This window comes from Salvelinus fontinalis, chromosome 35, assembly GCF_029448725.1.
Source record: "Salvelinus fontinalis isolate EN_2023a chromosome 35, ASM2944872v1, whole genome shotgun sequence".
NCBI classification, from domain to species: Eukaryota; Metazoa; Chordata; class Actinopteri; order Salmoniformes; family Salmonidae; genus Salvelinus; species Salvelinus fontinalis.
Window position 1 is genome coordinate 32,794,252 of NC_074699.1, and position 11,687 is coordinate 32,805,938.

Here is an 11,687-nt window from a genome sequence, read left to right on the forward strand (position 1 = left end):
TTATTCTACATGTCATAGTCAGGCATGTTTGTTCTACAGTATATATTTCTACCCGGATGTTATGCCCCTGATGTCCCAGGTCTCTGACGCAATGGGAAGGGTGAACACCAGCAATGCTGGCGACTTCGACATCTAAATTAGTGTACCCCTGGCTTACGTGATAGCCTACTGTCACAAGCCGGCTCATAGCCTGTGACAAAAATGAGGGGACACGAACAACAGGTATAGGCCAATTAAAAGTGTTCTTTATTATAAACAAACTATTAACTTAAACTAAGAAAAAGGAATGAGGTGTGGAAGTATCATGATGTAAGGTGTATGTAAAGTGCATGGATGCGTGAATATGTGTGTGTGAACATGACTGAGTGAAAACTATGCAAAACTACAAAGGAACAAACAAATCATGAGCATACCTGGAGGAGCAGAGAGAGAGAAGTGATTAGTGAAACAGTTTAAATACTTAGAGCCCAGGTGACTCCAATCACTAACGACCCTCCTCTGCCTGCAGGAGGAACCGCCCCTTGCACTGCAGAGGAGGAGCCGTGACACTACCATACCTTTAGGCTCACCTCTATTTCCCTCCTACCGGCAAGTTGTAAAGATCCCATCCTCTTTTGCTCTGTCCAGTCTCACAGTCCCAAAGGAGGCGCGAAGACACTGTGCTTTCTGAAGCAATTCACAGAAAAACCACAGTGCAGAAAAACCCATTACCTTTGGAAAATAAGACGCCACTGGTCCACAGAGAAGAAATTGCTTGAACAATCCCCCGATCTCAGTCCCAGAAAAATAAGTAAAGACGATTCTCAAAGTCAAAAACATACATACCCAGGTAAATAATAATGTGAGAAAAGGGCGAGAAGAATGCCAGCCAGGCAGTCCCCATGTGTCCATGCGCAGAGAGGGGCTTTAGACCTTACATACCCCAACAGGTCAGGGATTTAACTCATCCTGTCTGTGAGTGGCACAGTATTACAGGCTTTTGGGCCTGGAGAGAGAAACATGATTGAGCCTCACTCACAGCGAGAGACATCAAGTCTTTAAATATTTCAATAGCTGTTTAGTGAAAACGGCCCTTGGCTTTGGATTCCATGTGTATCTCAGTCAGAATACACTGTCTCCCTGGGATCTAATAGTCTTACTGAAAGACGCCACCAAACATGAAAAGCAATATCCCCCTGGGTCTTTACTGGCCTGTAAGCAATGTCAGTTTATGGAAATATCAATGTTTTACAGGGGGGGGGGGGGGGGGGGCATGCAGAGATCAATACATTTCATTTACAAATGTCCTGGATTTATTCTGTATCTGGATATGGCTCAGTTATGGATAGCCAACATTCTCTACTAATATTCTCATTTGGATTGCTGAGAATTTGGTAATAAAAGGAATGCAAAGGCTAATTACCTCATGCATAATCATCTTTCAAACCATAGGTGGTTTTTATTGTCTTCTGAATATAACAAGTGCAAACAAAAGGTCAGAAATACACATACATAACTTCCTACATTTGGTTATTGCTTTTAATAGTCTTTGAAGACTCATCACAAACCCCTAATGTGCACACATCTTGTTTCAAAATAGCTATTCAGGGAATCACTGTTCAACCAAAGTGATAACTTATTCAGAGATAGCACACTGAATATTCATTAGGAAGAACACAAGTTGGTTGGATTTTGGTAGTTTCATAATTTTGATCAAATAAGCAATAGTTTGTCTATGGATATTTGTGTTCAATAGGTATACTGCTACTTACCTCTCTGCTACTGTCCATGTTGTGTGACAATGTGTTTGCAAAATATTGATATTGATATTTAATGGGTCTACTATTCAACAATAGCTGCCTGGAATAAGTCTACTATAACTATTACTTATCTGCCTTATTCAAGAGCTATGTTGTGTTTAGATGTTTGTAAGAGACATTAAGATGATTTATCTTTGCAGATTCTGAGAATTCAGTATGGTGGAATGGCAACATTTCTTCACCAGCCCAGAGAAAAACCTCTCAAACCCAGCCCCAAGTATGATTCTGGAAAATATTGCCAATTTTTACACCGTTTGGCAAATTGTTTTTCACAACATTTATTTTGCACAAAATATATTTATTTCAGTAAGTTTATTTCCTGCGCTTGACAATTGAACACATTTCTTTCCAGTAAAGTATGCCTAATGTGGAAGTGATGTAACTTTTTTTTCTCACAGGCCAATGTCCTTGCCGGAGTGGCATTCCGCATTTAACAACAACAAAAAACAGCCGCTGCATCTTTGACAGTCTAGCAAGCAACCAAAGCAATTCAGCATATTAAACAAAAAAACAAGCATATCCCTTTCTCTCTCCTCCATTACCTACAAGGCAGGCCAACTTGTCCAGCATGTTATCTGATGTATATTACCTTTAATATTGTAGAAAACCAAATAAGTGGACATTTGAAAAACCCTATTTCTATAGCGTGGACAAGAGAGACCAGAGGTGACTGGTTTTAGATCTGTAAATCATGCAGATACAAAGCTATTTAAAAGTATGCCTAGAAGCAAAACACTTGATTCAGCTAATCAACTATTAATCAAAGCCTTTGGTTAGTTGAATCAAGTATTAATGCTGGGATGGAACAAAAGCCTGCAGCACAGCGAGTGGGTCCATGGTCCCTATGAACTGGTTTGAAGATAAATTGGAGCAGGTGTTGTTGGAGAGTCATTGATTTAACTTGGAGCTCCACCTACAGGAACTATTGTAGTATTACAACTACTTGTTACATTGCCATTCCCCCCCATCTTTCTGTATAGTCCTACATTATGTATGAGAGCATTACATCTGTGATGTATTGTTGAACAGCTTCACAGATCCCAGACTGTAGCTTTAATGACACACTACACTGAATCATTTCAGAAGGTATCACACAAATACATCATTGGTGTCAACATACTTTATTGCAGAGAGATAAAAATATACATTTCCACTTGTTTCAGCAATTAACAGTCACAATATTATCCTGTCTTACTCTTAGATAACGTGCTAAGGAAACAAATTAAAGCATGTAACATACATTGGCAAACGTTCACATACGCACAAATACTCAGACGTCACTAGTTAAGATTTTATTTGCACATGAAAAATCCCACCTGCAAATATAATCAATGAAGGTTATGCACGAAAATGGTGGAACTTTTTCCACGTCAGCATTCAAACTACGAAATGACATTGATCGAACGGTGAAGGGCACTCTGCGATTTTACACTACATGGGGTGTATTCATAAGTGCACACCATAGCTAAACGTTTTGCAATGAAAACGAGTTTCTTAGTGGACAAGTTCAGGTAGTCCCTTCCCGTTTCAGTGTCTAGTGAATACACTCCAGACAACAGCACTGTGGTGGGTGATTCCCTGATGAAGGTACGGACCACAAAAAGCCAGTAGAAGATAGAACATTTCCAACTGTGTCATTGTCTACCATCACCCGGATTCCAGCCAGTCCACAGTCCTATTATACATCTCTACATGTAACAATCCATTTAGAGTTCCAGTTCTATTACCTCAAATGTCTCACACAGTGGAGGCTGGTGGGAGGAGCTGTAGGAGGACAGGCTCACTGTAATGGCATACAGTTAACGGTATCAAACATATGGAAATCACATTGACTCCTTACCCTTTATTCCGTTCCAGCCATTACAATGAGCCAGTCCTCCTATAGTTCCTCCCACCAGCCTCCACTGGTCTCGCACACATCCGAGTTCACAAACCAGCAGACTAGACCTACACTACTCCACTCCTTTTGGTTTCCGAAAGTCTTTGTATCCATTCCTGAACAGCAGAAGGCACAATCCCTCTAACCTGGGTGTCGGTCTGTTTCTGCCCTCTTGCCAACTCCTTATGGAATCGTCTTGGACAACGACAGCAATGGACTCAGCCAGAGCACAAACAGATCTGGGACCAGGCTACAAACCTTCCTGAAGTCTGCCATTCCATTCCACTCTCAGGCATACCCAACCTCATAGGCAGTGCTCATTAGAGCACACCATAGCAAAACATTTTGTAACAGAAAATAAGTGCTTCTTATTGGACAAGTTCAGGTAGTACCTCCCTGTCGCACTCCATTTCCTCCATTCTATGCCTACAGAACATGGCCACCTGGTTTAGGTGTGTTAGATGGTGTCTAGCTGATCCAGGGCATTGATCAGCATGGCACAACATTGCAGAACGTTCCGATAGAAATACATTATCTAGAAAAAACATGCCGCAATGAGGCATCACGTCATCTCTATTCATGACGTTTCTAGCTGCAACATTCCAAGTTTGCCTACTGAACTGAACCCAGTCGTGGTTACTAGGGAGTCATGTTTAATAGTGCAAGCAACGGAATACATTTTTTTTTTTTAAGTGCTGCAACGGAAACCAAAATGCAAAAATGTTTCACGGACGAGTCCAGGTAGGACCGCCCCAGGTTCTACAGGACCCAGGTGTGGACCGCCCCAGGTTCTACAGGACCCAGGTGTGGACCGCCCCAGGTTCTACAGGACCCAGGTGTGGACCGCCCCAGGTTCTACAGGACCCAGGTGTGGACCGCCCCAGGTTCTACAGGACCCAGGTGTGGACAGCCCCAGGTTCTACAGGACCCAGGTGTGGACCGCCCCAGGTTCTACAGGACCCAGGTGTGGACCGCCCCAGGTTCTACAGGACCCAGGTGTGGACCGCCCCAGGTTCTACAGGACCCAGGTGTGGTGAGTTGTCTAGGTGTAGTAGATGATCTCTGGGATCTGTCCGTCCTCCACTGACGTGCCGTTGTTGTTCCCAGGAGAGCTGAAAAAGAAAAAGGTGGTCTTGGTCCCCGTGGCGGACTCCTGGCTCACTTTCTTTAACCCTTTAGTGCCGTAGTGAGAGTCCGGGCCCTACAGGACACCAGTGGATTGTTAGGATAGAGAAATTATGCACAAAACTCAGTTTTTGCTATGTACTGAAATGATCCACCTTGAAAGCTTGACATAAAACATTCCTAAAAAATTGTAACAGTGGACTAATGGACATAAATACAAAAATACTTGTTTATAGTTTTGTTTGAACAATCCCTTTAAGATGAGCTGACGATTAAAATGTTCATACAAAGTCAACTGTGGTCACACACAGGGTTGATGATCTAGTAGAATACAGAGCAAAACTAGTTTGCATCAACATTTGATTCAAGTCTACAATAAACATGCTGCTGTTAGCAGCAGAGGCAAAGTTGAAACCCAGAGAAATAAGACACAATAGCCTCTTGGTTTGTAAACATGCACCAGAGTACTCAGTATCACAGCTTCTGTGGTTATGGGGTGAGCGTACCTTTAAGGTTGCACAAGCGGTGTAGCTAACGTTGGGTAAAATCTCCACAGGCTCCTTGAACATGACTCTGAACGTGTTGGCTGTTCCGTCACAGCTGAAGCCCGTGTCGTTAGTTGCTAGCGTTAGGCTTTTGTCACTCTCAATAATCTGAAAGAAATTATGTAAATAGGACCATGTCTGTTTCTGTCCTTTGACTCCTCCCACTTACACAAACCTTGTTATAAACAATTATTGTCAATTACTGTTTGCACTATAGCTTAAAAAAATACATATATATATATATATATTTTTTTATATATATATATATATATATATATATATATATATATATATATATTTTTTTTTTAAAGGTTTTCTGAACAAATTCACTATAATGGCCTGGATCGTGTTCAGTTGGCACCAAACAGGGGAAAAAACATTTTAAAACAGAAAGGTACTACCTGACCTTGTCTAATAACAACCCAGGTTTTTGCTTTTCCATTGCAAAACGTTTTGTTACTATGTGCCCTACTTGACACAACCCTGGTGACCAGATCTTAGTGCTTCATACACAGTAAGGAACATTGGAGAAGTTATCGTGTAACTGAAGCACTAACAGGACACATTTGGCCTGGCTACCAGGCTGATAACGAAGCACAGGAGATAACATCATGAGCTCATCATTATGAAATGCTTACCTGTATATTAACCTGATAGTCCGTAGGTCCGTGGATCGAGCCATACAGTCCCAACCCCACCACTGATATTCTTCTATTTACATTAAATCTACAGGAGATGGAAATTACAAGATACTTTTAGAAATCTTAAAACGAACAAACACTGCCTACATTAAATCACATGCAATAGAATATCCACCAATGGGAGACAAACACTGCCTTTATTAAAACACATGCAATCATCTCCACCAATGGGGGTGTGGTGAAGAGGTATGAGGCTGGAGAAAGACCATGGCTCAAATTCAACTGGTTGACTCCTTTAACAGCACACGTTGCAATAGAAGAACAACCATCTCAAACTTTTCTGGGGGTGTTGATTTGCATTGAAATGTTCCACCACTGTAAAACAGTGATGTGGCTGGTTTTTTATGGCTCTGCCAGAAGCAAACCCACTTAAAAAATATGTTGAACCGACTTAATATTTGTACATTTTGTCATTTATCAGACGCTCTTATCCAGAGCGACTTACAGGAGTAATTAGGGTTAAGTGCCTTGCTCAAGGGCACAACGACAAACCCGTGTCGGCTCTGTGTTTGGAAACAGCAACCTTTGTTACTGGCCCAACGCTCTAACCACTAGGCCACCTGCCGCTCATAAGTGTTCCTCTCCACGAGGCCTGTAGAAAAAGGCTTATAGGTTATTGAAGGACAAACCAGAGTTGTATGGAGGCTGCTTTTGACACACCATCATCTGAATAATTTGCATGTCCAAAAAATAAATACGAGCCAAATAAAAAGTAATTTCTGTGCAAGGGCTTTTAGTCATTCTAATTGTATAGTGTGGGGCCGGTAGGACATTGTCACGTTGTAGACAAGCAGGTACACAGTCTCACCTGATCCTGTCACTGGTGCCACTGTATCCCCAGCGACTTTCAACCTGCTGGAACCTACTAATGCTGCCCTCCTTTCCTCGGAGGCAGCAGCGGGGCCTGTCAATGTAGTCTACCCGCGGCTTGGGGTTTACTGTAAAGTGTAAAAACAGATTTACCACCTCCCGATCGAACAATATTCCAGACTGGGCAGGCCCTGTTGCACAAGAAAGAATATCAAACTGGTTTCAGACAGGGCAGGCCCTGTTGCACAAGAATGAATATCAAACTGGTTTCTAGAGCTGGGCTCATTGGACAGCAGAAACACAAACACATTTATAAAATGATTATACACCGTTATGTTCAATATGAATTCTAGGTTACAAGTATGTTCAAGTATTTACATTTTACAAAACTGAGATTGATGAAAAGCAGTGCTTACTCGTATTAAAAAGTAATAACATTTAAGATATGTGAAATCTGACAAAGCAGAGTCCTAACTTATTTAGCATTTTAAACTACAACTTTAGATAGTGTGTGTGTGTTTGTCTTTCTGTTCACATGCATCCGTCTCTGTGTGTATGTATGTCTCAGACAGAGAGATGCCCACCCGTAGCAAACTCCTCCACAGTCATGAGTGGGAAGCGGATGAGGGTTAGGGCCTTGCCCAGAACCTTCTGTTTGTTCTCAGAGGTGAGGGGAAGCTGTTGCCTGTAACACTCGGCATCCGCCCAGCGCACCACCGCACCAAATAGACGGTTTTCGCGAATCCCCAGGGTGTCTCTCTCCAGCACTGCACACAGCGTATCTAAGAAAACAGGCTCAGTGTTAGGCCTAGTCTACACAGTATGACAAAAAGGGAAGGGTTTAGGGTCAAAGGTTAAACTCAATTGCCTCCAGAATGCACCCAGAAACAAACATACACTTCAAGTAGTCCATTTCTTCTACTACCTCGATGATGGGGATCCTAATAAAATACTGATGGATTCTATTAAAACGCAACATGTTTCAAGTTAAACTGTAGTTTGTATCCTGTGTAGTGAATGATTACTGTGAGTATTAATGGAGTTTAGGTCATGAAACTGTGTGGATGCTCATTTAGAAACTGACCTAATGAGCAGGGCCAGGCCCAGAACAGAAGATGGACGGGGTGTGATTCTGACATCTGGCTAAACAAAGAGGACCATGGACATTCCACAGGGGAGCCAGAGGGAAACTCATTGGGGTCAGAACATGTATAGCTGGGGAGGTGACACCTACAAGGGAAGAGTATAAAATGTGTTGTGAGCTTTCTAAATAGATGCACTCAGCTGACTGTATCCTTGGTATTAAACACTTGAAACTTCTTTTGAGCTTTTGGTCTCAATTCCTTACTGCAATAGCATTTTTCTAAGTTTATTGGCGGTTCATGAATAAACTGAAAAGGTACATAGCACCACATACTGTGCTGAGTGCGTTGGTCTTAACAGGTATAAAGCCACGGTTGGTGACGTAGCTACTACCACCTGCAGTTATGGGATGTTTGCTCAGGAGTCATTTGCTGACCCCTCCTGTTGTCCTGGAAAGAATGATGTTCTTCCCACCCAGTTCACTACATCAGAAGCACGCATGATGGCTAACCCCCTTCGTTTACCCAAATCATCCACTGTATATCATTGGGATATGTTCCTGTGTGAATAATAAGCCATACTGATGCATACCTAGGTCAATGTCAGTGAATCCTTCTGCGTTTATGGCATCACCGGTGCTTTTGTCTATTGTTTCCAAACAGAGGCTGGCAAGCTGAGGCTCATCGAATAGTCTGGCCTGCAGAAAGAATGAGCACGGTACAAGATGACACATCAGCATGAGACACATGGAGAAGTTGTCTGTTCAAGCACCGCCTCGGGAATTCCCACCTGATTTGATAAAGGCATAACTTGATATACAACATTCTAGGATCAAACTTGCTCAACAGAACAAAAACAGGAAACGACAACTCTTTAATATACCTTACATTTTTTAAGATGTTTTGTTTAGGAAGCACATTGGCCTACGCAAATACTTTTGACAGTGGACATGGACACTGTGGGATGTGACCTGTGTTTAAGCTAGTTTATTCTGTAGTACTACCCAAGTCATCTAAGTCGGTGTATTATCTTCAGTCATGGCTTAGTTTTGGGGGTTTTGTATACCCTGTTCTGAATTGTTACCCAAGAGGAATTGGCAGAGATGCCATCTTGGCTATTCTTTCTATGTGATGAACTACAGTAGTCTATTCTATTTAGTGAAGAGCTGGCATATTCTTTAGTACCCACATGAGGGTTTTATGTATTATAGTTAATGGTACCAGTTCTATATACTACCTGAGTGAGTAGTAGTATTATAGTTAATGCTACCAGTTCTATATACTACCTGAGTGAGTAGTAGTATTATAGTTAATGCTACCAGTTCTATATACTACCTGAGTGAGTAGTAGTATTACGTAGAATAGTTCATGCAATAGGAGTTATATTACCAGCCCTATATACCTAAGTGAGTAGTAGTATTACGTAGAATAGTTCATGCAATAGGAGTTATATTACCAGCCCTATATACCTGAGTGAGTAGTAGTATTACGTAGAATAGTTCATGCAATAGGAGTTATATTACCAGCCCTATATACCTGAGTGAGTAGTAGTATTACGTAGAATAGTTCATGCAATAGGAGTTATATTACCAGCCCTATATACCTGAGTGAGTAGTAGTATTACGTAGAATAGTTCATGCAATAGGAGTTATATTACCAGCCCTATATACCTGAGTGAGCAGCATGAATGCGTTGTCTGCCCTGAGGTGTTTGGTAAGGAACTCCACACACTGAGTCTCTAGAGCAGGAACGGCATATTTCTTCGCCGTGTACAGAGTGGTCATCACCGTCTCTGGTCCTATGTGGACCTCGTCAGAGTACAGGAACCTGCACACACACACACACACACACACACACACACACACACACACACACACACACACACACACACACACACACACACACACACACACACACACACACACACACACACACACACACACACACACACACACAGTAAGTGGTCAACGAAGGTGGGAGGGACAGGCTTCCAAAACACCAAAATGTCTGTCTTCTAAAACAAAAGCTTGACATTGCATATAGAAGAGAAATACGTTTCATTATTTTAAAGAAGAGGTAATTAGGCATAGTAATTAGGAATAGCTGAGGCAGGAGCCTTGTTTGATATCAGTTTCATCAACTCACATCAAATCAAATGTTATTGGTAACATACACGTAATTAGCAGATGTTATTGCAGGCGTCACAAAATGCTTGAGCTTCTAGCTCCAACAGTGCAGTAATATCTAATAAATTACACAACATATACACAATACACACCATTCTAAGTAGGAATCAATTAAGACTATATACATATGGACGAGTGATGACAGAGCAGAACGGACTAAGATACAGTAGAATAGTATAGAATACAGTATACATGAGATGAGTAATGCCAGATATGTAAACATTATTAATTGAATGAGATACCGTAGAATAGTATAGAAAACAGTATATACATATGAGATGAGTAATGCCAGATATGTAAACATTATTAAAGTGACTAGTGTTCCATTCCTTAAAGTGGCCAGGGATTTCTAGTCTATGCCTATAGGCAGCAGTCTCTAGTGTGTCAATAATACATGAATATTATCATACAGCAAATGCAATGTCTGCACTCATAACATAAGGGCAACAATATAACTAACAAGTATTTATTTTACCTTTATTTAACTAGGCAAGTCAGTTAAAAACAAATTATTATTTTCAATGACGGCCTAGGAACAGTGGGTTACTGCCTTGTTCAGGGGCAGATTTGTACCTCGTTAGCTCGGGGATTTGAACTTGCAATCTTTCGGTTACTAGTCCAATGCTCTAACCACTAGGCTACCCTACCAACAACACCTCGCTATAAATATATTATATTGCAATGCAGTGCATGATCGGTCAATAGATGTCACCTTAGCAAGGCCAGGAAGGCTGCAGGTTCCACATCAGGTAACTCTATCTCGGCCGAGGTGGTGGCCATTCCCCCGTTGAACATGGCGTCAAATACTGCACTACCAGCAGCTAGGACGAATTTATGCGCTGGTATCCTCTGCGCCTGTCTACCTTTACCGACAATAAACCTAACGTCACTGAGCAGTTCGTTATTGAAGAGAAACGCAAAGCGCTCTTTTACTGAGCTCTTCGTGGCCTGCCAGTTGTACATAGGCTCCCGGTGAAGGCCACCCGATGGGGGTGAGATTGGTGCTGCGACCACGGGGACTGGCATATTCGAGGCCACTCCAGCATTTCTTCCCGCTCCAGAATGTGCGAAATTTGATGCTCGTCCTTCAAGATTGGACGGTGGGCCGATACCACCACCCCCAGTCGCCATTTCGTACCGTTGTCCTTATTGGCTTTTACGATTGATAACCGTGGAAAATATCAATGACGCATATTTGCGTTTTATTGCGAATTTTTCAGCAACGAATGGGCCAGTGTTTGTTACTGCTTTCTTTCTCGCTCTCCAGGAATGACGCACACTTCCGCGGTTTACGTCTCTTCCTGTGAATCCTTCTTGTTGTTTTCTTTTAACCCTTTAGGTGGCGCTGTTTTCTGGTGTCACGTCAAGCAAACAGCATCGCTGAATACCTTTATTTTGGAATTACCACAAATCTGTCTGGACCATGCATATTAGACACTAGACACGAAACACGACAGCACACAGTTGATCATTTCCACACAATCCGAATGCGGCAGAGCAAAACTGGTTTGCAACAAGCCAAGCATTCTTGAATAGTTTATATACTCGTTTTTTAGTTCA

At 41.9% G+C, this 11,687-nt stretch overlaps 1 protein-coding gene across 1 annotated transcript; it reads right to left on the minus strand.

Annotated features, from left to right (window-relative positions):
* Positions 1 to 2,904: 2,904 nt before the first annotated feature.
* On the minus strand, positions 2,905 to 11,414 carry LOC129834760 (BTB/POZ domain-containing protein 1-like). The gene is made up of 8 exons (XM_055900018.1): positions 10,840 to 11,414; positions 9,612 to 9,768; positions 8,534 to 8,639; positions 7,444 to 7,641; positions 6,858 to 7,050; positions 5,987 to 6,074; positions 5,310 to 5,456; positions 2,905 to 4,879 (listed from the first exon to the last, which is right to left on the minus strand). The coding sequence occupies exons 1-8, from the start codon at positions 11,256 to 11,258 to the stop codon at positions 4,721 to 4,723; spliced, it is 1,467 nt and encodes a 488-aa protein (XP_055755993.1). The 5' UTR covers positions 11,259 to 11,414; the 3' UTR covers positions 2,905 to 4,720.
* Between the last annotated feature and the right edge of the window lie 273 nt (positions 11,415 to 11,687).

Bases quoted from the DNA above. Each gene is read 5' to 3' on its own strand.
- LOC129834760 (XM_055900018.1), bottom strand. From the start codon at position 11,258: ATGGCGACTGGGGGTGGTGGTATCGGCCCACCGTCCAATCTTGAAGGA. The intron at 7,642-8,533 runs GTATGCATCAGT...CTGTTTTCTTAG, and splicing joins ATTCACTGACATTGACCTAG to ATACGCTGTGTGCAGTGCTG. The intron at 4,880-5,309 runs GTACGCTCACCC...GGTGTCCTGTAG, and splicing joins CCGCTTGTGCAACCTTAAAG to GGCCCGGACTCTCACTACGG.